The sequence below is a fragment of the Anser anser genome (assembly GCF_964211835.1).
Source record: "Anser anser genome assembly, chromosome: 3".
Taxonomy (NCBI): Eukaryota; Metazoa; Chordata; class Aves; order Anseriformes; family Anatidae; genus Anser; species Anser anser.
Window position 1 is genome coordinate 53,626,880 of NC_139722.1, and position 27,965 is coordinate 53,654,844.

At 37.2% G+C, this 27,965-nt stretch overlaps 1 protein-coding gene across 5 annotated transcripts in view; it reads right to left on the bottom strand.

The window, feature by feature from the left end:
- The window catches only part of ROS1 (ROS proto-oncogene 1, receptor tyrosine kinase), an 84,281-nt gene that overhangs the window by 23,580 nt on the left and 32,736 nt on the right, over window positions 1-27,965 (bottom strand). For all 5 annotated transcript variants that reach the window (XR_014582402.1, XM_083831378.1, XM_083831380.1 and 2 more), the window contains 18 exons: window positions 25,521-25,621; window positions 23,715-23,929; window positions 23,221-23,378; window positions 22,472-22,634; window positions 21,387-21,649; window positions 20,472-20,535; window positions 19,633-19,835; window positions 18,705-18,916; window positions 17,896-18,182; window positions 16,718-16,894; window positions 14,024-14,241; window positions 13,518-13,659; window positions 8,725-8,957; window positions 6,015-6,191; window positions 4,816-4,993; window positions 4,229-4,346; window positions 1,101-1,288; window positions 403-492 (listed from right to left, as the gene is read on the bottom strand). Coding sequence is in view for 4 of the 5 variants with exons in the window: in XM_083831378.1 (XP_083687504.1) it covers window positions 403-492; window positions 1,101-1,288; window positions 4,229-4,346; window positions 4,816-4,993; window positions 6,015-6,191; window positions 8,725-8,957; window positions 13,518-13,659; window positions 14,024-14,241; window positions 16,718-16,894; window positions 17,896-18,182; window positions 18,705-18,916; window positions 19,633-19,835; window positions 20,472-20,535; window positions 21,387-21,649; window positions 22,472-22,634; window positions 23,221-23,378; window positions 23,715-23,929; window positions 25,521-25,621 (3,187 nt within the window). In the remaining variant the exon portion in view is untranslated. The remainder of the gene's footprint in view (window positions 1-402; window positions 493-1,100; window positions 1,289-4,228; window positions 4,347-4,815; window positions 4,994-6,014; window positions 6,192-8,724; window positions 8,958-13,517; window positions 13,660-14,023; window positions 14,242-16,717; window positions 16,895-17,895; window positions 18,183-18,704; window positions 18,917-19,632; window positions 19,836-20,471; window positions 20,536-21,386; window positions 21,650-22,471; window positions 22,635-23,220; window positions 23,379-23,714; window positions 23,930-25,520; window positions 25,622-27,965) is intronic.

A 27,965-nucleotide genomic window follows, 5' to 3' on the forward strand; every position in this document is an offset into this window, starting at 1 on the left:
ACCATCATCCCAGGGTAATCTCTGCATCCTTCCTTCAGGGACAAAGTAGAAGAGGAAAAAAATGGGAACTTTTGATGAACAAATGCAGTACCCAACTTGAGAATTACAAAGCACAAGTTTTCATAAGGATACAGGAATGTCAGAGCTCCTTCAGCATTTCTGTGCTCTCCCTGCAAGGAATCAATGGCAAGAAATGCCTGAGGATGGAATCCTAGGTACTGAAAATGTAACCAGCTATCTCTAGGGTTTTGAAAGATGAAAGCTCACAAATTCCCCCCAGTTCCCACACTGGGGATAGTTCAGCATTTCCCTAAACCTGGAGGCCCATTATCCCCTGCTGTCTGAACTGCCTTTTACTGAGGCCTGGCAAACCAAGGATATGCAAAAAATTCAGCCGCATACCAAAACCAAACAGCAGAACCATACACAAGCCCAGCACAACTGCTCCAATCACAGCAACAATATCAGTGGTGTCTGGGTAGGTCACAGTATCTGTTAAATAGAAGAGGAAAATTGGTAAATGTCTGTGTACATGAACCATATCAATCTAACAGAGATGAGTAAACCTGAGAGGACCCTTTAGCTGCTTGCTGTGTAAAAGTTTTACTCTGTACAAAGCTCTCTTATAGGCTGTATGGAGACATCTACATTTGGTCAAACTAATTCTCTTCCCCTAGGTCTGGAGTATTCCTGCAGTGATGACCTACAGTATATATGTAACAAGAAAATGCTAATTGCTTGACCACTCACAATGGGATTTTCAAAAACACCCCCGGTATGTAGGTCTAACATTCTGGCTGATGGCAAGAAGTAATTTTCACATCTTACCCAGCACAGAAGCTTGCATTTACTTCAAGGATCATACCATGATGCACAATGTAGGGCCACAGAGACAAATCAGTATAAAGGAGCAGAAACAAAGTTCAGGCCCATGGTGAGCTAGGCTCACCATATGAATGTTATTAATGATCAGCCACTTAGACACATTATTTTACTTGTGCAGCAACTTCATCATAAGATAGCAGGTCTCTCTTCAGAAATCAGTATAATTACTCTGTATAAAACACTTGATTAACAGAATAAGAAAGTGCAGGACATACCTTTACCCAACACGATATCCTTGCTCGTGTCACTGTATTCACCAAGGCCAAGCATGTTTGCAGCTGCTGCTCTGAACTGGAAAGTTCCTTCTAGGTTCTTGGCCTTCCATGTGCAAATACTGGCACAGGAGCCATTATAAACCACCACCCACAAGGACTTCATTTGGTTGGTGGCGTCAGTCTGCTTCCTACAACAGGCACATCAAAATTACCTGTGTATGTTATTAACGCAGTGAGGGCTGCTTACTACTTCTTCCCCCTTCTTCAGTTCCACAGCCTTCACAAAATCTCTCTGCCTGTATGAAAGCTCAATCTATTCATGGGGTTTTGGCTACAGAGCAGAAAATTGCACCATGCCATTTCAGCCATGCTAGGAATCACAGATCTTTAGCTTGTCATGGGAAATGTAATGCTAGAACATTTTAGACATACAAAGCTACAGCACATTTTCACCTGTTTCAGTGCACAGCTTACAGCCAAGATTTCAAAACATTCTTATTTAGCTTTCAGAAAACAAAAAGTACTAAATTTATTTTGTGTACTGTTAGAAGCTTTTGCTTTCCTGGGCCTAGAGTAACTCAGTGGCTCTTGTGTATCAGGTTTCACAAGCTAAAGAGGAAGCAAGTCATTGGCAGTGAAGACACAATTCTTTAGCTAGCCAGTTTCCCATAGTATCTGCTGACTGCTGCATATATTTCTTCCTTTCCCCATTGGACTGAGATTGATTGCTCACAATAAATTCAGAGCTGATTATTCACCAACCAAAAGAAGACCACGTATTTAAACTTGAAAGGCCATATCTGAAATATCATTTCATGTCACACAGGACTGTAATATTTCATGTGAAATGACCTTCGTGAGCATGTCAATCATTCTCCCAACATACTTCAATGCAGAAAAAAAGGCCAAATATTTCTAAACCAAAAAGACACGTGAAAACTATATGTTCTTGTTCACACCCCTATCATAGCTGTATGAAAAAAGGGGTTGTTTCAAAGGGCTATGCAAATATTTTCTAGAATACTCTGGGTCTGACTACATTTTTCTAACTGGTGTAAAAGTACCATGAGGCTCAAAGTCAAGTTCAGTCAAAAACACCAGTGTATGCACATTCAAACTGCATGAGAAAAGCATATTTTATTAAACTAAAAAAAGCCTCAGTGATACAGTATGATTCAGAGATGAATACGAAGCTGGAGCCTGGAGAACACAGCAACTAAAGCACGGCCCCAACACAGGCCAAGAGACTGTCCTTTCTTTTCCCATCCAAAGCGAGCCAGGTACAATGTGGCTGCTGGCATATCAAAATTATTGTGGTCTCATAGCATGCAGGTCAGTGCTGATGTACACTCACAGAACTGTATGGAAGCTTACAGCACCAGGAAAATATGTCTGGGTGAAAACTTATATAAGTAAAGTATGCTCAACTCCACAGCTCTGTTAGTCCTTAACTTTCATAAGCACCAAGTTAACTGAGGAAAAATAAATACTAGCTGAGTTTAAAACTTTGCTTCCCTCTATCACTGCTCATTTAAAACATTATAGGAATATCTCAGCAAATGGAACCTCTTTAGTTTTAAATAGTGCCTAAATTAAGCCTTGCATTGACTGCCTTAAACAGATCTCTCCAGAGTCATGGTCAAAAAAATTAGAAATTTCAAAGTCACTGCCCTCAACAATATACTCTAACCCATCCATACAACCTTGACAATGCTAGTGCAGGAATAAGTGTGAATTAACACTCTGTGGATGGCTAATGAGTTTTACATGTATAGTCCAGACCATCTGTATTTGCTGACAGAACACTATAAAAATTATCTAGTCATCCCATGTTGGTGGGAATAGCTTATGATTCCTTTTGGCAACTTTATAACAGCTTTCTGTGGGCCCTTTGAATGCTAAGACATTTCTACGTATGTTTTAGCTGAGAATATTTACTAAATGCTTGAAAATTCAGATTTGAAAGTATTTCTGAGTCTTCTAATCAACAATATATATCCAAATATATATATATGGATACATCCCTGTATTTCAGCATTGGTCTGGAAATTTTGCTAGTGTATATTTTCTTCTATGTTTCCTAGAAATTTACGGAAACAATGACTACTTGTATTACCCAAGGAAGAGATCCTATGGGAACGACTATTTGCATCATTGACATTTCACTCTTCCCACCAGGACCAAACTGAAAGCCCTTGAGATCTCAGATCCATATTTCCAAAAATGATTAGCTGTATCAGGCATACTTCAAATTGTCCAGTTTCAAAAAGAGTGATGAAGTCTAATTTTAACACAACCCTGTAAGTCTTCTGAAAAATCAGAACAAATTAAATTGTCTCAAGTTGGATACTCAAAATGGAGAAAACAAGTGCTAGTCAGTTCAGAAATTTCATACTTTTGCTCTTAGTTTGTGCAAAAGCCCAAGCAAAGATAATTTTAAAAAGACAAACAATGGAGAAAACAAGTGCTAGTCAGTTCAGAAATTTCATACTTTTGCTCTTAGTTTGTGCAAAAGCCCAAGCAAAGATAATTTTAAAAAGACAAACAATCAACTCCGAGGGATTTTCCAAAATCTCCATATTGGTTTGGGCTCAAAGGGCAACTCAAAACTTATTTCTTAGCTAGCATACCAAAGTTGAGGCATGAGCAGGCCTAGCTCATGACTGCTACCCTAATTTCCCAAGACACAGGCTAGCAGACCATGTGAGTTGTCTGACATTGGCAGAGTAGCCATCCTACTTTCTGTTTTTTATGGGCTTTCTGTAGGCACCCCATCACCCTCGTCTTCACAACATGCAGCTTTCACAGCCAGGTACTGCAGGGAGGATGTGTTTGCCTCTCAGCACACGTCCAGAATACCTGCTGCTTCTCATGGACCTCGTTCACATCGCTTCTGGTTGCCCTCTTCTCTCAGAGGTAGACAGAAATTTTCCCTGACCTGTGGATGAACAGCACTCCAGTGCTTCCTTGGAGGGAAGTTGGTGACTATAGCATCTTTGGCACCCAAATTGCACGATGTGTATGTAGCTGGAACAGCCAGACACAACTGCTAGGAAAGCCTCCCCCTGCTTACCCAGGTTTGTTCTGGGCTGCTCCCTAGGTGAAGAGTGTCTGCACACATGGCTTACCTGCTTTCTAAGATGTAGTAGGTCAGGTTGCTTCCATTGTCTTCAGCCTTTTCCCACTGTACAGAGTTTTTAGTGTTTTCTGCTCTTTTGGGGGTTCCTGGCTTACTTGGAACACCAGCTTTGACCAAACAGGGAAGAAACAGAACACTTAAAACATGTATACCAAGACAAAGAGCTAACAGACATGGAACAAAATTTGGACATGTCCATGGCTGTTTGTACTTTTAAGCGGACAAAGGATCTAGATTAATAATCCCCATGGAGAATGAATCTTTGGCTTTCTCTTTGTGATGTTCAAATTTCAAATTTTTCGCTCTCATGAAGCCTTTCACAAGTAACTGTGAGTTCGCATGTATATAGATATTTCGTTTCAATTTCCCTTGCTCTTTTCCTGTGCTCCACTTGAAAGTAAACCTTAATTTCTTTCTCACATTATTTTTGTGGAGATGGTATGTTGTTATTTATTTTTCAAACACACAAAACTATTGGCTCTTAGTATAAAAAAAAAGCCTGCTTTCCAAAATAGTTTGATTATTCGTGTCCTAAAAACAGTCTTAGAATCTTGTTATTCTACACTATGTTCTTACCTGTAGTTTTAAAGATTGTTGAAGAGGAAGTACTTTTCACTCCCGTAACATATACTACTGTCACTCTTACAAGATAGTTGGTAGAAGGAAGAGTTCCTGTGAGATTACACGTGTAAATAAGACCTGCGGTGCTGCATGTAGTGCTTGCAGGAGAAAACCAGTCACTTTTTGTTTGCCACTAGAAAAATAAAATATCATCATGGTCAACATTCTTGCTCTATTGAAAGTATGTCCATCTCTGGATATATTAACTACTTTACCACCTTTTAATATCACAGGGGAGAGATCATGCATGTGTTGTTTCAACTACAGGACTTCATCTTCTTAGAGACCAAGGACACAAAAACTAGTTTTTTTCTTTGTTTTCAGGAGACCTACAAATCTTGGCAGCCATAAAGGACAACAGATTAAGTGACCCCTTTGCACAGCCAAAAGGAACCTTCCCCTTGCTTATCTCTGTGCAGCTTATATTTCTGGATCACTGTAGTGACATGCCCGTGAGTTCAGCTTGCCACGATGCAATTGAAAGAGACAGTTTAGTTGAATTGTGTTATGACGTTTGTTTTAGGGCATATCGGAAATGTCTGGTGTAGGCCTAATGGATCTGATTATCTATATTAAGGAATCTATGTGATCCAGATTAACACATGACATTTTCTGTGTCCAGTGGTCCAGAAATTAAAACCTGAACCTTCCATCCATGCTGCTGTCACTGCAGCACTTCACCAGTCTGCACAACCAGGCCTGTTTTTCTCTTCAGCATTTTCTCCTAACCTCTGTAACAGGAAAATAAAATGCATATACCAGGTTGTAACTGACATTTAGTGCTGAAAATCCTTTTCTTTACTTTCTTGTGCAGAGTGGACATACCATTTGTAACTACCAGCTAGGCTGGGGGAGGGCAGTGAGGAAAGAGGGAGGGGACTATACTGAAACAGGAGAACCAGGAGGAATTCTGGTGGGGTCATCCAGGATGTCCTTTGGCACTGTGGAGTATTGAATGCTGCAGCTGCACTCCCTCTTGTTCCTGGCAAATGCGGCCTCCATCCTGACCCTTCTGAGTCACTAAGACTGACGTCACCATGCCCAAATTAACCGCTGAGATTCTTCGTAGATGTCCTTCCACCCTGTCTCACTCACCAGGAGAAAAGTGTGTTAAGTTTGAACTGGGAAAAAAAAAAACTCAGGAGTATTTTTACCTTACGCAGCTCAAACCAGAAGCTGGTTCCATTGACATGCAGAGGAGCTTGCCATTCTAGCTGGAAACTGGTATTTCTGGGGAATATGTTGACAGGTGCAGGTGGAGTCTCAAAAGTTTTTGCAGTAACAGGGACACTTTCAGAAAACCAGTTCTCATTGGGATGAAAAGCAAGAACCTAGTAAGGAAAGAAATGAACTGCACAGTACCAGACCAGGTGGAAAAGGTAGCTTTAGCAACTCAAAATGTTTGGAAGAATAGCTGTTTTCAATCAACAAAATATTCAGGCAATATGGGATGAAACATTTTGAGTTCCACAGCTTCAGCATTACAAATCTTCAGGCCGGAAGTTCATGGTTTCTAGAGTCCCCCTCCTCAGAGTCTCTTTTGAGTTTCTCATTCCATCTTTCTACCAAGACTCTTCTCTTTTTAGACCTTTCCTAATTCCATAGGCTCTTACACCAGCATGCAGACGTTATATGTACACATGCTGGTCAGCGTTCTACAACCACAAAAACACGAGGTGAGAATGTGCCTTAGCACAATGTCTTCCAGTAAACCACAACTAAATATGACATATGTTTGGGTATGCATACTTACATACGTTCACATAGGTTTATATGTGTATGTATATATGTGTATTCCTCATTATACCACCCAAATTATTAAAAAAAGCACAAAATAAAATTTAGGACAGAACAGATACCCTCCAGCCATCAGCTGAACGTTCTCGTAGGCCAAGGGTGAACTCTGAAAACCACTCTAACTAACTGCATTTGTGATGGATTCTGCAGTGTGAATTCTGCAGACAACATGTACTTGGCTGACTTCTAAAATGTCTCTCTGATGATAATCCTATTGTCCAGGTACATCATTTATTCTCTTCCTTTTAACCTAAAATTGTCTTCTGTAAAGGAAGAAGCAGTATGTCTTGTTCTTATGAACTCACACCGGACATTTTTATTCTCCTATTTTCCTCTAGTTGCTTGTATACCAACTATTTATCATTTTGTCCTAATGTAGTCCTACTGAAAATATACATAATAATGCATTCAGGTACTGAAGTTACACAAAGTGGTCTATAATTTCCTTTTTGAAGCTAGGCATGACATTTTCTTTTTGCTAATTCAACGGGACTTCCTCCCTTCCAAAAATTATAGAAGATAATCTTGAATGTTCACAGACAATTTTTAAACAGATCCTTGATGTTTTAAATACACCTAACTTTTAAAAATATTATTTAAGCTGATCTTTCCTTCAAATATATTGTACTACATTTAGTTTCATGCTATTGTGTTAAATACCTAGATATAGGTCTCCTGTTCCTCAAAAAATAAATTAAAAAATACTAGATACTGCAACGTATTCTTCCTACATTTTCTTGGTTGTATCACCACATTAAACTATTCTTTTCTCTTATTCTTATGGCAGTGACATGTGCTCAGGCAGATAATACTGACAATACTTCAGGAGGCTGTTCCCCCTGCCCCGGTTGCCCACACAACCTGTCTGCCTGAGTCTGACACCATAACCACACAAGCCACCAAAGTTTTCATGTGATGTTGATATGGGAGTACACATGAACTGCAGCAGCTGATGGGTGGATATCCCATTCTGCTAGTCATCCTGGGGCGGACCTGTTATTGTATTTTCAATATTCCTCTAAAACTTTCTGCTTCAAATTGGTAGTTGAAAAACCTGGATCTTCCTCTATCTGTGACTTGCCTAGACAGTGGAAACAACTATTTTTTCTATTGTACTGATAGCATCATATGCCAACAAAATCCAAAATCAGATGGTTTGCAACCACCCTTCAATATTCTTGTCTACAGAAATTTTCTTAAAAGTCCTCCAAAGAGCAAAGCCCATGCTTGCATTTTTAAGTTATAGTCATAGTTAGTCTTCTGCATTTTTTAAAGGGTCCACATTGATATCTTGGTTTTGTTGTGAAGCTTGCAAGCAAGCTATATAATATGCTGTTATTTTAAAAGGTGACTGCTGCAAAACAGAATCAGCATTATGCTCTGTCAGCTATTAATTCAATCATCACTTATATCTCCACGGACCTATCATATACTTTTTTGTTTCATTGGCCTAAGGGAAAAATATATATTTTTTTTTTGCCTAAGGAAAAACTATTTGTTAGAAAATTTGTTAAAAACAGCAACTGGTGAAATGGCTGAGCCTGCTATTAATAATAACAATATAGAGTTCCCCTGTATCGAAATTTTCAGACCTTTTGCTTTCCCAAGAAAAAAACTTAATCATTTGACTGTGACCTATTTGCACTTGCATAGCCTTGTTTATTGCACACCTAGCATTTTACAATTAGGCCACAGTTCTAGGCCCCCTTCTTGGAGAACAGAGGTTTTCCATCAGTTGACCCTCTTTTAGCATGTTCAGAGCAATTCCAGCAACCGTCAGAGCAATTACAGCAGGATTACAGCAGAAACTCCTATTTACTTTTGAGAGCTGTGATATGGTCCCCAAATAAAAAAGATCTCAGTTTTAAGGATTTCACCTGATAAACCCATGTAGGAATAAGCTGTTATACTCAATTTTCCTTAATCAGAAGAGTAAAGGACTGAGAGAAGTCTGCCAAGTTTTGAATTCATGTTTTCAAAACACACATATAGATTTATAGAAGAGTGATCTATCAATTTGCAGGTTAGTAAACAAACAGGTTGTGATTATACTGTTTATCATTATACCTTGAATAAATTGTTTGTTCCGGACTGGAGTCCACTGACAGACCAAGCAAGTGTCCCATTTGGAAATTCACTTTTTCGTAAGGGTGTGGCTGGGACAGGAGATAAAAAATTGACAGAGATTTGATAGCGGATGGATTCCAGAGGTCCATTTGGCTTCAGAGGTTCTCTCCAAGATAGGTCGATAGTGGTATCAGACAAAACGACTGCCTTAATGGAATCAACTGCCTCTGGTACTGAAACAAAAAGAAAAATGTATCTACTTTTAAATATCGATCAGACTAGAGGTTTTTTGTTTGTTTTATTTTTAGAGAAATAAAGAAATGTCACTGACGAAGGAAAACAAATAAGTATGTGAACATGGTAATATCCTTGGCTGTTGTACCATGTAAGTAAGAAAAAAAAAAAAAAAAAAAAAACTGCTGTCCTATATCTCTACCTTTATAGTCATATCACAAAACTGCTTTCTTCTAGTTTACTAATCAAAGTATCAGATGTGAGTTTGTGATGATGTTTATTTGGATATACGCTAAAAAGTACTTATGCACTACCCCAATTGGAAAGTCTTTTTTTTGAACAGAAAAGTCTTAAATAAAAACCCAAATTTGAAAATATCTTGCAATACTAGTTAAAAGACACATTCAAAGATGAATTAAATTGCGCAGGTTGGGCTCTAAAAATTGTGCAGTTCCAACATAGTGTGAAACTGATTTATTTTTTTCTGATCTAAAGTTAGAAGTAAAAGTTTCATTTTATACCAAAACCTCTAGAAAAATTAAGTTGTTGCATAGCTTCTATGTATTCTCCTTTCTTTAAAAGAAATCATTAAACTCAGGACATCTCATATATCATGAGTCTGGCCTTTGACAGAGAGCTTAAATTCACCTGAGATATCACTGTTAGTGGTAAGTCAAAAGAAGATAGATAACAACATAGTAAAACACTGCATACCCACCTAATGGAATAAACTTTCTAAATTTTGGAGATGCGCTAAATCCATTTTCTGTGGTGAACAGAAATACTGTATTCTGGACTGCCAGTAAGGAACTTACAAAAAAAAAATCAAAATATTTGCAAATACACCATGTAAGCATGATGGAATTGAAAGGGCTATTAGATAAAAAAAGCCCCCCCTAGCTCATTTTTCATCAATCCATATATTCCTCAGTTCTTTGTTTTGTCCAGTTTAGAATATCACAATTAAATAGATTTTTTGTTTATTTTGACAGATGCTTTGAGATTCCAAGAACAAACTTGGAAGTTAGATATATTCAGCAAAATGGCTTGTTATGTAGGCTCTGCACGAAAAAGAAGCTAGCAGAAAATTCTATTTCCTAAGCATTGCTTGCCATAATTTACAGTTTTGCTCAGAAATACATGCTCTGACTGAGCTATGTAAATAAGAAACTGGGTTGTTGTAGGTCTGTTGTCCATGCCAGCTGGTTACTCACTAACTGTTTTGGAAAAAAATCAACTATTCCTTTGAATCTTTGAGATAACAAACTTTGAACTGGTATATGGAATGCCCCAACTCCACATTATTTTTTTTTTCTATTGAACTTTCTAGATAGGTAAAAAGCTAAAATTTGCTACACTATCTAGGTCCCCAACATATCTGAATGATGAGAATGTATGCTATAAATTATATGTTGACAGCAAGACTGCAGGTTATTTAAGTGAAATGTGCAGAAGCTGCAGTAGTAAGGAAGACAAATTTCTTGTTTCACTACATAAAAGATATATGGAGGAAGAGTGACACTCTGTGGCAAGAGCAATGCATTTATTTTTCCAAGTTCTTTTTTTTTTTCATTCCCTCTATCTTACTGTTTGTTTAAAAGTAAAGATTAATCCAAGTTTCTTTCATTTCATTACAGAATTGAGGGAAAGACAGAGGGAATGCACGCAGCTTCAGAGGTGTGAAATAGCATGCACACTTCAAGTGGCTTTAGTAGCATCTGATTACAATTTAAACTAGCAGTTACATTCATGAAATTGAGAACATAGGTGCTGGGACACATACACATTCTAGTTACAGACAGTTGGAAAATTTTCAACAAACTGTGAAAAGATCAGAATGTTGATAAAAATACCTATTAAAATGCTCAGACTTTGGGATATGTTTGTTTGTTTGTTTTGTTCTATGACTTTATTTTGCTTTGGTCGTACTGTTTTATTTTGCCCCAACTAGAGAAGCCTGTTCTGAGTTTCATGTTTCATTTGACTTGAGCCTGAAAAATTCCATTTCAGTGGTGCAACCCAGTCTCCCATTTCATATTCTACCTTTATGTTCCTCCATGGAAAGTGAGTACATTGCTGTAGGATGGCTCAGTTTACCACACAAAGGAGCAGAAGTGTGAATTCCTGCCACATCTCAATAATATTCAATCTTATTCAATCACTGGGTCATACAAATTTTACAGTGGATTCCCCTGCAAAGAACTGAAATCCACTGATCATTGGTCAGCTTTTCTTACCTTCTGCAATGGACTACTTAGAGATATGCTAACAGTATTCAGACATCTAAAATGGGTGTGATCCTATTTGCGTGATGCTTCAGACAACGAGAAATCCAATTAAGTGATAAAAAAAATAGCAGGGTTGAAAGATAACTTCCAAAGTATAGCAGGTCTGGTACCCAAAAGAAGAGTGGCAACATGCCTCCAACTCTTGTTTCACTTCTTCTTTCTGGGACTTGACAAGAGCTTCAGGGAAATTAGGACTGTAGCTGTTCAACAGTGCAAACAGAGAGAGTGATATAGGGGGTGGGCAGAAGCATTTTCCTGCCCTGATTAAGGTATTTCAAACTATAGCACACATCTAGCTCAGACTAGTAAGGTTATCAAAGAAAAGGAAAGCTTAAACTGTCTCCCTATAAATCTCAGTTGCCCTTTTGGCATTTGAGGAAGGCTTTTGGGCCATTTTGGTACCAAGGCAAATGGAGGCAAGACCCCCATCTACATTAAAGTGCAGTGGAGTTGAGTTTCTTCCCTATGCCATGTCCTACATTTCATCAGCTATGACAAGATAAGCAGCTGGTATGTTTGCACTCAAATCAGAGTCTAAATCCACCAACAAAAACAGTATTGTTTTTTTCTTTTTAGATAGGGAGCTAAGGCAGAACCAGATCACTGTTCTGAACTGGGAACTCCAGAACATGGTGGAGAGGGTAACTATGAAAGTAAAGGGCAGTATATGCGAGAAAGTGAGGAAAAGACACAGTACGATATGTGCTAGTGATCAGGCAAAATGGTATCTTGCTACCTGCAGCTGAATAATTAGCATTTGTTGAGTAGTCATAGATTCCCCATAATGTAAACCAGTCCACAGATCAACAGCAGAAGTGTTAAGGAAATCCCTCATTTCCTCTTCTGAAGGATGTGTCCTAAATAAAATAAATGTATTTAACATGACAGTTATCTAAGAGAGCACTGAAGTGACTGACAGATGGTCCTTTGGAGTATGTCAGTAGAAAGGGAAACTTGCAAAATCCCACACTCAAAGCAGGAAGTGGAGGAGATGTTAACTTAAACACTTAAAATTTCTTGAGCTCACCATCAGCTAATACACAAATATATTATGTGAGGTGAATACTGACTTCATAAACTAGACACACTACAGAAGCACAGGCCCAGCTCTGAAATAATAATAAAAAAAACCAGACTAAATAACAAGCTATATATACATTAGCCATTCTTGACCACTCTCTTTTCTCTTTACTTTAATTTCTCATTCTTCTTTCAAAAGCAACTTTGCACTTAGGGGAAAACCTTTAAAACAAAATACACCTTTCACTTTCACTGTCTTGTCTCTTAGGGAGAGCACTGTGCAGGTTTTCCCAAATGCAGCCTTGGCCTGTCATCTTGTGAATGCTTCATGCTTTTCCAGAAAGGGAGCTGTGCTCCTGTCATCTTTTTCTAGGCTGTAGTTACCTGCTCCCTTAGACACTGCTACAAGTTCATGGCCCTGTCCTCTCCCAACGCATCAGTGGGTCACACCTCATCACACAGCACAGAGATAGCTGTGCTTCAGTAAAACTACTTTTAGCTGCCTAGTCATCATATCTTAGGCTCTTGCCTTCACCCATCAACTGTCCCTCAACTGACCTCTCCCACTCAAGTTTCTTAGCAGTCTTCTGCCATAATTAGAGAAATTGACAGATGTATTTATTTATTTATTTTAGCTAATCCCTAACAAGTCATCTCTCTACTCTAAATGGCACAGTGAATGCACAAGTCAAAAGCACTATTCTAGCTTTCTCCTTCTAATATGAAAGGGACTGAGAAGGGCACATCAAAATTTTTACAACCTACTGAAGAGATGCTATTGGCACTTGGACAAAGAGAAGTAAAAATGAAGTGCTGTCTCTTTAGCCTGATTTACAATAAAACAATTCTGCATTGCCCTAAGAAACAGTAATTATGAGAACAATGTCAATCCAAGGGAAAAAATCTTAATGCTGCATATCTAACACACATTTAAATATATATATTTGTATATACACTCAAACAAAACTTATTGAAAATGTGGTCTAAGGCAGAAACTGCAACGGCTTAGTCATTTTAACCATAGTTTATCTTTCCACAGGAAGCCAATAAGTAAAAACATTAAAGAGCATACACATTTATTATGACTTTTACGGATTCATCAGGTTTGGTCTCCAAATTCTTCTGAAGATCTAGACAGGTTACATTTTGAGCAGAAAATTTCTCTACTTTCTGATTTGCAAACCAAACACACACATTTCTTTAAATGAGATGAGAATTCTATTCAGAACTAGAATAAAATGTGAAACAAACCTCCATATAGAGTTTTGCCAATTGTTTCCTTTCCCATGGCCAGCTCTTCATGATCTGAATAGTAGTTTTTCACTGCAACTTGTATGACATAACTTGAAAATGGCTGTAGGTTGTCTATGACATCTATAGGTCCCTGAAATTCCTGTGATTAGAAATCAGATAACAAATATGTATTGTTAGAAAAGACTCATGTCACACCAATTATCTGTTAATGAATCAAAGAATCATAGAATGGTTTGGGTTGGTAGGGACCTTAAAGATCATCTAGTCCCAACAGGATTTTAGCAAGGACATGGTAAAAGGTAGGGGAGTACTTGTACAAAGAAAAGCTAAGGTATCTAACACTTAGTAATTCTAATTTCTGATTGGTATTTGCTATGGGATATGTAGAAGTGGAAAAACTCTCTGCTAGAAAGTTACAGACTGGTTTATATAATGATTAGAAGTGATATCATGCCCTGTTCATATATGATAGCAGATGTATTTTTGTTCCAAAAGAGCCATACCAATGTTTTTTGCTGTAGAGTAGACAAATGGTAGGATGAGTTCCTGGTGTTGTTAGTCATTTCTCTGAGAAATACCAGATATGTTGGTGTAGGCTGGGATATGCCAGGGCATAGCTGCTGTGGTGTGACAGATGGCAAGCTTAATGTAAGACTGGTGTTCGTTGTATCAAGGATAGAAGGTTTCTCAGTGTCTAGCAATGGAATCAAGCAACACTTATCTAAGAAAGACATCAAAAAATATAAATAAACAATTACTATTGGACTAATCCAAATTTTCACGGGATCCTACCATGATTCATATGAGAAAGCATAAGCACAAAGTATTCTCTTTGCTTTCACAAATAAAAACAGAATAAATTACCACTTGCATATGTTATATTTAATTACTTTCATAGACACAAAGATAGCAGTCACCAAAGTAAAGGCTTGTTTATCTTTGATAAGATCTGAGCTCTTAAAGTATTTAGGCTATTCTTTAGGTATCTAAAGAAAATCCACACCTGGAAATCCACACCTTAGTTGCTATGCTAATGAGGGTAGTATACACTGATGAGTCTGAACTTGCTTGTCACAGAAAAGGCAGATAGGCAGAGTAGAAAGTAACTTTCCCTCACAATGAAATCTCTCTTTTCTTCCAATCAGCTTCTCGCTTGTAAAGTTCATTGTAACAACAGGGAATGGAATGACAAGTTTTGGAAGGAAAAAAGTGGTCTCTAAGGAGAAAACAATAGAAAAATACTCAATGATAGTATACAAAAAATGTAAAAAAAATACACCTTACCATTTGATATATTAAAAAAAAAAAAAAAAACATATTTAAAATATGTGACTTGCTGCCAAGAAGGAAAAGATGGTGCAAGGACAAATGTTTGCCCTTTGGCCAGAACAACTGATCACATTGTTAAGATCTTTTCTCCCTAAATGAGCAACCCTGCTATTCCTGCCAAAGGCAGGCTCATGCACATAAGGGAGGGAGAATCAGAAAGCCTGTTTGATAGAAGTAAATGTAATGTTGAGTCTTTGACAATTTATATTTTCTTAGAGTAGTAAAACTCTCATGGGAAAAATCCCAGGTGGAATAAAGATCTGAGTCATTTTCAGAACTAAAATTTCTGTCAGGCAGTTCCATAGAAACGTGTTTACCCTGACAAAAAATCCTTCACTGCATATTCAGTCCCTTTCCTCCTAACCCAGCAGAGAAATCATTCTCTCACAGAATTTGTGACAGGACGATAATTTTCACTGAGTACTTCTGATGTGTTAAATGATCAACTGACATCACCTCTCTGGATGGCAATTAAATAGGTTAGAATGAAAGGAAAGTAACAGTGCTACTTGAACACATCACTAATTTAAAAAAAAAAAAAAAGCATGTCAGTCAACACAGCTGGTCTTTGCAAACATCACTGTTTCACATACACCCCATTTGCTTTCAGTACAAAAAATATTTTTTTTTCTTAATTTAATAATTTCATTTCCTTTTATCTTAAACTTCTGCAAATAATTCTGTGCATTGATTTTTTTTACTTCTTTTTTTTTTCCTTTCCTTAAATCCCATATCTGTGTGTTCCTCTAAATGCACTTGCAGAAGTCCAGTCTCCAATAAGAAGACCTCTGTGGGGATCTTTGGGTAGAAACAATCCCTTTGGACTAAAGTTGTTCCCTTTCTGCACTACGTAAGCCTAGGGCTCTTACAGGGAGCCCATTCCCTCAGGAGAGGGATTGGTACATTTTGTACCAGGGCCAAACCAAGCTCCTGCAGCAATGCCAAGCCCACACAGACCTCATGTGAATAAACTTGCCCAGAGTTCTGATGAGAATAGCCTGGATGCTGGTCAGAGCAGCTATACTCAGGAGAAACTCTGCTAGCTACCCAAAACTGCATGAAATTCTTTCATTCCAAAGAATTCCATCCCATTAAAATATTCTCTTGTATATTCTCTCAGATTCCTGTAATATTCTCTCAGATTTTTATGTAAAAATTAAGTTAAAGTATTATTTTAATATATTCATCATGCTAGTAGCTGTTCTAAACATCTACACTTGCAAGTATAATCCCTATATCTATGATGAATCCCGGATTTGTATTGAAACTAATTTTTCTTTTTTTCATTATCACTCCAGAATTGTTTAAAACATTAGGAGTTGTAAGTGAAGCCTGAGACTACTAGCATGTAAGCTGTAATTGCCTCTCAGGCACTTCTTTATAAATCACTTTAATAAGTGGAAGTCTTATCTGTTTGTCTTTGGAAGCACATACATTTATTTTCAGCTTTGCATACTTACGAAAAACAGCAGAAATCTGTGTCATAACAGGGATCATTAACAAACTCTTGCAACAACACCTTGTGGCTACAGACCATCTTCAGGACACTGTGCTTGCTCTTTTTCTGTGTTTTAATGTTCACCACCTTTTCTAAATCTCTAGGTTCAACACAACTTTGAAAACAGGTATTTCCACCCTGAGACATTGAAACACGGGCGATATTTACACCATCATGAACTTCCATGCAACACATGGCCAGTTGTTATTTCCATCCTTTTAAATACGTATACAGTGAATTGTTTCCTTCTACAAGGTATCTGAATCCATAAAGCATATTTTACCTAAGTATATATAGCATAATCTGCAACTCAACTACAAGCCCTGAAATAGATTTATTACATTTACAGAACAACCCAAATCCCCACTACCTGGATATGATTGCAGTGCTGTGCTGTAGGCTAAAATTTTCAGCTCATGATTTGCTTTCATTTGAAGAGAGAGTCTTGTGGTTTCTTTATTTGCTAGATAAATTTCAGTGTATTTCTTCGTTTCAATGCTCCAATATAAAAACTGTTTATCTACAGTCAAGCTGCCAATTTTCTTATCTGTAAGAAAACATTGTAGAGTTATGCTTCAGCATAAACACTGAGCAGACAATTTTACAAGAGCAGATGGATGCTTTTATTCACATTGAATCAATATGGGTCAGTATCTCAGCCACACCGTAATTTCAAAGACTTTCCCTGGAAAAGAGGCTTCTGATATATGCCAATAGGTCTCATGAAGCTGAGACACTTTGGTATTTCTCTTTACAAGTGTAGATTTGGGGGCTTTTTATTATCCTTAGTCATGAGAACTGCAATTCTGTTATTTTAATGTTTTTTTGTTGTTGTTGTTGTTTTTGTTTTGTTTTGTTTTAAAAAAAAGAAAAGAAAAAAGAAAACAAGAGCAAGAGCTGTCCAAAGAAACTTTTGTCATTTTTCCAAGATTAAAAACACTCTTTTGCCCTCTCCCAGGAACAAGGCAGCTAAGGCAGCTCCTTTGGTAAAAGGACAGCTTTACCAGCACTATTGCAGAACTGAGCTGAAAACTGAGCAACCACAATTAAATGTTATTACAATAAGTGAAACATAGATAAGCTGTCATACAAGACTCTACGTATATGAAGTACCCTCCCCACATCTAATACTGACGTGTTCAGTGCCACTTTCAGATATGACCTAAGATGGTATGGTAACTTTTCATTGAGATAAGCTGTAATAGGTGTATCTAATATTAAACCCCAACAAAACAGTGTCTTAATACTGTAAGTGAAATCTGTTGACAAGTAGTGTGTGAGGCTGTAGTATCTCCATTCTACTGACATCTTACTAGAATGCATGCTTGCATCAGTAAATATCCTCACACTGCTTTTTCTCCTGGTTACTATCAACAGGGTACACAATTGAAAACATAGAACACAACAATTTTTGTTGATCTTGCCTACCGATAAATCAATATTATAAGGAAAGTACTTCATGAATACTATTTTACTGAAATTATCATTGTTAGTGTAAGAAACAGAACTAATCACAAACTACCTAGAAACATAACAGAGCACTCAGACCTTGAAAATTTGGTATTCTGGTAACTCTCCAACAATGGCAACCATCCACATCTGAGGCCCATATTTCATCTCTTCCTCTGATAAAGAGCAGCTGAGGGTTCTTGGAGTCAGACACATCTATACTCATAGGTCTTCCTAGTTCTGCTTCTGTCACGTTACAGCTGCAGTAGTTCCTCATTTGTTCTTCCACTGATATGTATCCCAAAATGTGTTGCACAGTGTTATTCAGAGTATTGTAATAAAACATGCGGCTGCCATAATCAAGCTCTTCCATCCAGTACAAGCGGCTATCAAATAAAATGCATTGCTTACAGTAGAAAAACTTCAATCTGAACAGTCTGGACTAAATGCAGTCCTGTAAGTGAATATAGTTACAAACCTCCCAAATATTTCAAACAGTGTAACTAAAGGAGCATACTTCCAGAGAGATTCTAGGTGTTCAAAGAAAATTTTTGATTAGAAGATCACAATAACAGACTATTCCAGAATAAATGTTTACAATAATGTTATGTTAATGATTACATGGTGCTGACTTCCATTTGCATCACTTGAACAGAACAGCCTACCAGGATTTAAGTATCATTGGAAATTTTTACTCACACAGACTTTTTTTTTTTTTAATTAGATATATGTCCAAGCTCAAGTAGCAGTATATAAGCAGAATTACACACAGAAATATCTGAGACTTACACAATGAAAAGAAAAAAAAAATCATATAAAAAGTACTTTTGGGTCCTTAAGAGCTGATGTTTCATGAAAACCATGTTTCAAATATATTTTAAAGAAGTTATTAGCAATATATGTCTTACCTTAAGAGAGGATACGACAACAGAGACGATACAGTTGAATTATGGTTACCCAGTTGTATGTTCAAGGCTTGTAAAGACTTTTTCTTGAGTTCCAGATCAATAGCAAATATTTGAGTTTCATTCCATGATGTTTTCAGGGCAACAAAGAGGCGTCTTGCAATCCAGTCTACTGTGATGGCGGTGACATTGCGAAGAAATGCATCTTTGAAAAACTTAAGGGTTAAAAAAAAATATTAAAACTGCTTAAGAGCAGAATTATCCTACCTAATGCTAGGACACTATGAAATCAGATTTGTTTCCCAAGTCATTACTACTTGGAAAATAGAAGTCAAAATATAGAGAGATGCCATGGAGTGAAGGTCCCAATATTTTTATACAAACAAAATCTGTTGTTTCACTAATATTAATAATTCCCTCCATGTTGATTCAGTTTTCTTGAAATTAGAAAGAAAACAAGTTAAATTAAAATACATTTCATACAAAAATTACATTTCTTGTACTTAATAGTATGAATTTTAAATTAAATATTTGTTGAAATGTCTCATGAACAAAGCAGATGTCAGTAAACTCATACACGTTTAACAGGAAAACTATACCAATGGCATACACAGGCTTATTCCAATCACTATTGATGACAAAAAAAATTGGAAGTCCAAATTTTATTATATTATACATATTCGTATTGCACTGTTAGAAAGGGCCACTTCATATAAGCATCTCATATGAACCAACAGTCATTAAGAAAATTGCATCTCTCCAGTTCTGTTTTCCCCACTTTATTTTGCCATTAAATGAGCTTTGTTTATCATGCTGCTTTCTTCTGTTTTCAACATGCAATTTTGACTTCTTTAAAAACATGATTAGACCCAAAATAATAGCAAAAATGGCCATATATTTCCTTCAGGCAAGGTAATGGACAAAGGAATACCTGAAACACTGAAGTAGTCTGTATGTTCAGAAGAAAAAGAGAGTCTTCTAGGATATAGTACATTGTGTCATCATTAGCAGTATAACAGATGTCCTTTATATTGGTCTTTGCCAAAAGTTCCCATATGGTATGATTATTGTCTATGTCAGTAAGAAACAACTTGTTGGCAGAAACAGTTATAAGAGTTGGGACAGGGAAAAGATCTGGAAGGAAAAGGGCACAGCAGAATTTACACCAAACATTCTAGACAATAGCAGTCATTCATAATGAAAGCAAGTACAAAAACAAACGATGGCCCCACACAAATTATATTTGGTCGTATGTCATATCAAATAAATAAAATAATGACATGCACAGATTGATGTTGCCTTCTTGTCATCACATGCAAACTTCTAAGAATTTTTCAATGCCATTGTGGATGCTTACCCAGCAACTTTAAGCCTAGTAAAAATAGATTTGCTCTCTTAATTACCTGTCACAGCCCAATTAGAAATAACCTACGATCCCTAGCCCAGTTACAAATGACCTATACTGCTGTAGTAGAATGCAGACTACAGATGAAAGACTGCTGTTCTGTGCTACGCTGGTGCTGCCTAGAAGAGTTAATCTCGCCTACTTCTGAGAAAAGGCTTGAAATTCCCCAAATTTAAGCTAAAGAAATGTGTTAATAATTTCCTGTCAAACTATCTGCTCTAGCTATCTCCTCTGTGGAGTCTACCATAGGGTGGAACAAACGTCACCCAATTGTCAGACTATTTATCAGATTACCAAATTTTTGTACTGTCGAGTTTGCCAGCTATTACACACAAACCATGAAGGGGCATTTAAGTCATCCATACCTGATGAATTCCTCTGTGCTATATCAGACAAAGGTCCTGGACCCACAGAGGTGAAAGCTTGCACCTGTGAGACAGGAGGTTGTTACATACGTTAAACAGCAGCATAAAATATTCCATTAGAGAGCCTGCAGAGTCACAATCAACAACAAAAAGACAACCAGATCCCCTGACTGCTGAGCTAGGAACATATATGTATGTGCTCTGCTCTGTTGGTCAGTTCAAATGCTACATTGAGGGTTGGACCATGGCTATGAAGAAAATTTTAAGTTGTGGCTCATAGAGCGGCAATTCAGGCTGCATGTATCAATTGGTGCTCAAAGAAAGCCAGACAATCTTGTTTCTTTGCCCAGGCTGGAGCAGTTTCCTACTGTTGGTTGACGTTGCAACCAACATGGTGTTCTCCCCTGTCTACCTGGCCTGTTACATGCTTTCATGTTTCCAGCTTGTTTTTCATGCACACATTCTGTGTTCTTTTATCATGACGGAAACATGACCTCCTGGCAAGTTTTAATATGGAAGTCTCTTATTAAAGATATCAAGTGAGTCCTTGTGTTTCCCCCGCAGTGAAACTTTTCTTGATCTAGTGGCTCTATTTTACTGCTCTGTGACCCTCCACCAGCTCAGCAGAATCTGTGTTGAACTTGTAGCTTTTAGCAGTGGCTTTGGGAGACCTCTAGAAGAGTTTCTTTTGGGCCTCAACAAACCTGTAAAATATTGCAGTATTGTTTTCCACCTTATGTAACGAACAATACAACATATAGAAAGGTTAAACCAGGTATCCAAGGGTGAGTCAGTGAACCAGCAATTCCAAAAGCAGAAACCACAAACTCTTGCCCCAAGCCCAATACAATCTCCTAGACAAACACATGAAGCTGCACAGATAACATCTGAGATGAGCTCAGTAATTTTTCATACCTGAAACCTTACTGTGAGGTGGGGAAGCACATCTGTGAGAGAAAAGAGCAACACATTGGGTTTGACGTTGCTCACATTCCACTCCATGAGAGTGTCAGCAGTGTCATTCTGACACAATAGTTGATAGTAAACCCTGAAGTGTGTTAGTACACCATTGTCCCTTTCAGGCTTGTTCCACCTGAACTCCACACGGACTTTCTCTTCACCTTCATGCAGGTTATTATGTAACACATATATTCTAGGGTTTGTAGGGGCTGAAGGAACTGCATTAAAAAAATAAATAAATAAACACAGAACTAAGTATTTCTATTGAAACACAATCTGTACCTTGTAAATAACTATTTTAGTTTTGAGCCTTGACAACTTCAATGCTGAAAGAGAAAGATAGCAAGTGGTGAGGTACAAGTTAGGGAAGAGTATTTAAAATTTCATGGTAATTGCTTTCTGTTTTTCATCAACATGTATGTATCTGCTTTTAATTTGCTTAGGAAAAAAAAAAAAGAGCTATATGAGCAGCACTCTGTGTCTCAGATTGGGACATTTCTATTTAGTCAAATACTATAGGTAACAGTGAAACTGCAAGAATTCTCACAATATAGAATGAACTCTATCCACTCTCCTGTCCACTTCAAAATCTACTGCAGCTCATAAGCTTTCTCAATGCACCAGTCTTTCAGCACTATATCTTAGCTGCCTTAACTTTGACCTCCTTGAGATCAAAACCAAACACAAGCAAAAAGTGCATAACACTTCTTAAAAACTTAATAAGTGGTTAATATATTACATGCAGCCTTTGATGGTCACTATAATGAATCTCAATTTCTCTTTATTACTCATAGTCATAGGTGCCTGGTGGATATATTGTCATGCACATGCTGTTTCAAATTCTGTTACTGCAACTGCGTGCATTTATGTGTGCAACAGATAACTGCCAAAGATATGCAAGAACAAGTCCTTGCAACTCTGCCTATGGTCAACGAGCCCTGAAAGCTCCTCATTTCTCTCTAGACAGGGTCCCATATGCTAACATAGACCTGGGCCCAGCATGCACTACAGATTAGGAATGGGATTTGAAATTCCGGTACCTTCTTCAGGAGCTCGAAGGAATACAGATGTTGTTGGTGCCTTGCCCCAGTATGTGTATGGCGTCACACTAAAATCAAAGAGTGCAAATGGTTCCAGCCAATCAACTTGGTAGGATGGAACTGTCAGGTTATGGGGTTGGAGGCACTGTTCATTCTCCAAAGACTGTGAATGAAATGAAACAAAACGAAATGAAACAAAACAGACCTTCAGTTTTCCAAATTCTTCTCACCAATCTGGTCAACAAAACCAAGACAGAGCTACTCTTCCTTTGAGTGATCATTGTTTCTCCAACTCCTGTAGCACTGTAGTGCACAGCAATCTGCTAGCAATCTGCCCTTTGAATTTAACACACAGCTCACCAAATGTGCTAAACTTAAGTGTGGGTGAAGGCTAGGTTTCACATTTGGGCAAAGGCTGTCCCACTAGCAGCTCAGAGGACACTTCTGTCTTTGCGTTGCTGTGAAAGGCTTTCTCACATATCTTTGGGCCCTGGGAGCTCCTCGGCTTGCACTTCACACTCCAGAAGTTAGTCCAGAGCTGCTGCTAAGCCCATATTTCTCCAGTGCTGGCCTCAGTGGTGGGGAAATGGGATGGCTTGCTTTATATTTACATTTTGGTTTGATTGCTTGACCAATTTCTAAAGTCTGGAGAAGAAACAAATTATGTTTCTGTTTAAAAATAGATATGTGAGTGACTAGAGGCAGTAATATACGTAGGTAATATGGAGGGATTGTATGAATATCCTCACTTGTAGAGCTTTTGATCCCACGCAGTAAAAGACAGTTCCCCATTCCACATTTGTGGAAGCACTCCAAATGATGTGAAAACTTGAGGAGTTTCCTTTAATCGTAAAGGAAGATTCTGGTATTGAATTTGGAATCACTTTTGGTGTAAAGGAAAAGTTTCCTGTCCATAATGAGAAGAAAAAATATAATAATAATTTAAAGAACATGAGGAACAGGTAGAATTTTCAAACCTGATTTAAAACATGAAGGTGCGATGGGTAGTCAAGTAAAATGTCATTGAATAGAAACAAGGGTCTATGAAAAACAACATTTTGTATTCTTTTTAGCTATACCCACTAGCTTTTCTAATTGCACATTATGTAGCTATAGCCTGATATACTTATTAATAAGTTGCTGTTGTTCTTACGTCAAATGACTAAAGAATTTTATGAGTGGAGAATTACAGGCTGACAGTGAATACCCTTACTGAGGGGGTTCAATAAAGAAAATAATATACCTGGCAAAGGTTTAAGTGATGTGTGAACAAGGGTGAAGGCTGCAAACTTTGCTGGCTCTGAAAAGGGAATGCTAATGCTCTGATTGACTTCTTGCATTGTAATGAATTGAAGATTATTAATCCAGAACAAACGACCACTGTAGTACTCCAGTGTACTCTGAGATGTTTCTGAAATACTCCATGCTGCAAATTCTGTGACTATGACATTACCACAACTGTGAAAACATGTATGAAAACAGCAAGCTGAAAACACATAGTGTAAAGAGAACAGGATTTATGCAACACATGACCCATTAATAAGTTTCTCGTCATTCAAATTCTTAATATTCATATAGGAGGCAGGAAAACAAATTTAAAAGTTTTGAAGTTCTCTAGAGCACAACACTTTTCAAACTGGAAGTAGCACCCATAAAACAAATCCTTCATTCCTTTGATTTCATTAGAAGATAAATGTTAAATTGCTTAGTACTATGACTTGTGGATGTAGAAAATTGAGTATTTCAAAAAATCAGCCTAACTTCTCTCAGCCACTCCACTGAAACAATGGAGACTACTTCACAGTTTAAGATTCTTTCTCATTCATTAGAGAAGATTCTCAGATGAATTTGACCCTGCTAGTTTCTTCAATAACCTTCCATTATTTGTTAAACTCTATTAACATTTTCCTCCACTTGTATCAATGAAAATTTAATTTGTCTAGTTACTTCTATGTCAAAACTTACAGGTCCTTTTTGATCTCAATTTATCTTCTCAGAAAGAGATTAAATACTTCGTAAGAGGCATCATTTTAGCATCTTAGAAATGTCTTTCAGCTTAGACAAGTGCTATCCAAAGCAAATTCAGAAAATCTTTGACGCACCATCAGGACCATTAGGATGGATTACTTCTAATCTCTCTGTTCTGGCATGCCAGAGATGATGATTTATGACTGCCAATTGGTTCCCAATGGAGCTGCATGTTCGAGCTAAAACTAATCAACATATTTTGATGCTTTAAATGCTTACCATTAATCATGGCAAGTCTAAAATCAGTCAGAGAATTCATCTGATTCCACTCACAGCCAGCTTGCAACATTATGAACACATGTAAATACAGATACTGTCCAATTAAGTTTAAGAGGTTTAATTTCATGCTTGTAAGAAAACAGCACTCTCCCCATATGAAAAGGAGCAAAAATGTAGTTTCATGAGCTACCACAAATCAACACTGGCAAATAGTTTCTGTACGATGCGCTCGGCACATATGCAAAAAATTATCATTTTTCTCAAGGTCGTATCGTCATATATTTGAATTCTCTTATAAATACAATTTTGTACTTTTTTATTATTATTTTAATTGCCTTTCAGGAATAATGAAGCTCTTTCGTGTTCAGGATTATCAAGAGGAAACCCTGCTGAGCACTGATTCTCTGAGAAAGTGGTGTCAATTCTAGTCCTAACCTCCATGTAAGATAAACAAGTTACAGCCCTAGGCACAAACCATCAGGTGTTGTAAAAACCAAGATAAAACAGACAATTAATAGTGATTAGTTCCTAAAGCTAAGTTCAAAAATTGATGAGCATGACCTAAGTTCAGCTGAGCATCCATACTGTGTTTCTCTCACTGTAAAAGCATGCTGACAACTATCTCAACACACAGGTTGCCATCACCTAGGTGTGACCATCAGCTCTTCTTGTTTATTGTGCAATTAGTAACTAGTGTGTTCAGCACCAGACACTTTGTTTTTAAATAGAGCCTCACCCCCCAACCCCCCTAAAAAAAGGAAGAAAATAAAGACTTTCTTACCTGTGCTATACATTTACTTACCCTTCTTTGCAAAGAGAAATTCTATATAGATTTAGACATAGACTGTCTTGTACAAGCCAGTAAAGAAAACCATGGCTGAGATCCAAAGCTAAACCAACCATCTAAGAAACAAAAAGTTCAAGCAGTAATTTGAATATACTTTCACTTCTGGGCTAAAAGCCCTTAGGCATCAATGTTGTCCAGGCAGCATGACGGGTAGCTCTTTATTGGCAAAAATAACATTATTACCATGAACATTTATTCTAACACTAAAAGAGGTAACACTAGAAAATAATCGGGTCCTTGGTGGGTACTTATTTATAGCAGCTGATGATTTTCCAGATAACATTTTATGAGCATCTGTCACAGTGTTCATTCCTAGAGAATCTGAGTACTTCAGATATGATGGCAATCGTGTATCAAGTGATTAGTGAAACTACCTATCAAAATTTCCAAAGCACCTCTGGTATTTTAATATTCTTTCTCTAAAACAGATGGTTGATATCCAGACTGAAAGTCAGAATCACTTTTTAAAAGAAGTGTTTCATATCTTTTGTCTTTGTTTTCTAGCTTTGATTTTATGCATATAATATTTAATGTGTTGCATTATTTATGGAAAATATATGCATTTTTATTGATGTATTCAGTTAAACAGGATATTCAAATGTTTACATTTTAGTAAATCCTTTATTATTAAATAAGAGTCAAGGGAAAAAAAATGTTCATTACTTCAATATTTCATCTTAATTTAAGCTAGGTGCAGGATTTTTGTTTATTTTAAATAGGATTTAATATCCAAAATAAAGCTTTCTTGCTTTTGCAATAAACAACAGATTCAATACCATATGCAAAAATAATAGAAATCAGACATCTAATAATGTGTTCTGTGACTGACAAAGAATTTGCTTCCAGAAGTTATTCTGCTAAATGTTATCAAGTTCAGTCCATGTCATGTCATTAGCACAGTTCACAAGTTGTTAGGGGCCTTTCTGAGAACATTTTTCCTGCTGCTCCCAAACTTTACATACAAAAACTAGTTGTAGCTACTTTTTTATACGGTTGGATTTATATTAGGAATGTAAGTGGAACACTTTTTTTTTTTTTAACTCTTCATTAATAAGCTGCAGAAGATGATGACAGGAAAGCAAATGCTGTGTCACTTTGTTGTCTGCTGGTCCTTATGTAATCACATTCTTGACATATTTCTGTTGACATTGTATGTCAGAAAATCAAGGTTTGAATGATTGCTCCTGTAGGTTTTGCTGTTAAAATTATCTCACAGTATGTATATGCCTTAGTGCATATTCAGCCGAGCATGTTATATTTTATCCCATTTACCTATTCTCCCATCCATGTTCAACACCAAATTACATATTCCTGAGTCTACCTTGCTTTTTTAAATATTTGGATCTTCTAGGGAATAATTTAACACCTCCCTTCCCTTATGCTTCAAAAATAAACAGACTTTTTCCATTTCCTGAGAGGTATTGGTCTCTGGACATGATAAATTTAGCTACTTGAAATGCCCCTTGACTAGCAATAGTAAGAGGCAACTCCTAGAAAGACATGGCCCCTCCTGCATACAATGCACTTTGCTACTCTATAAATTACTTTTGTTCCAGGCAAATTGTACAGTGTAAACTACTTAAGTGCTTTGAATATTCTGGGCCAGATCCTAAACTGAAATAAATCAGAATAGCTCTGCCAAAATCAATCAAACCATACACACCAACTAGGCTATGCAACTGATTGCAAAATAAAATAATTGTCACAAAAACATCTAGTTCCTGCCAAAGAACTTTCAAAGCTTTGCTTTCATATATTTTGGGAAACCTATTGTCTCCATACTAGCAGTCTTCTATTCCCATCACTGAAATTTCATGCTAAAAGAGGTGCAGCTCTATACTGCTGAAGGTCCTGTACTGAGCAGCTGAACAGCAGTTCTTCATTAGAAAAGCAGCTAGTAAATTCCAGTAAGAACCAGCTATGTAGAAAGCATGTTCTAACTGTTGCATAACACCAATTATCTATTACATCTGTGTTTTAATATTGAGTTAAAAGGTACTCTCCTCAAGATAAAGGACTCCATTTCACAAGGAAGATACATACTATTACCTGTACAAACAGGCATTTGCATATTTATATAGGATAATTACGCCATTAAACAATATTGTACAGCCTTTTTTGGATGAGTTAATTTGGGATTTTATTTTAATAAATAATCACCTGTCAGTTATAAATGGTCACTCCTCATTCTAGACATTTTTACTTGGCTTTTTTCCTGTATGTATCACAGCAGGAGGCTGAGTTCAAGAAGTCAGTGCATAGAATAGGGGCAAAACACAGAAGCAGGAAAGGAGATGTTTGTTTGTAGGAGGTGTGAATAAGTGGATGGTTGAAGGCTGGTATCACTGACATAGAGAAAAGTGCAGAAAAAAATGACAGCAGCAGACAGGCAGTCTTATT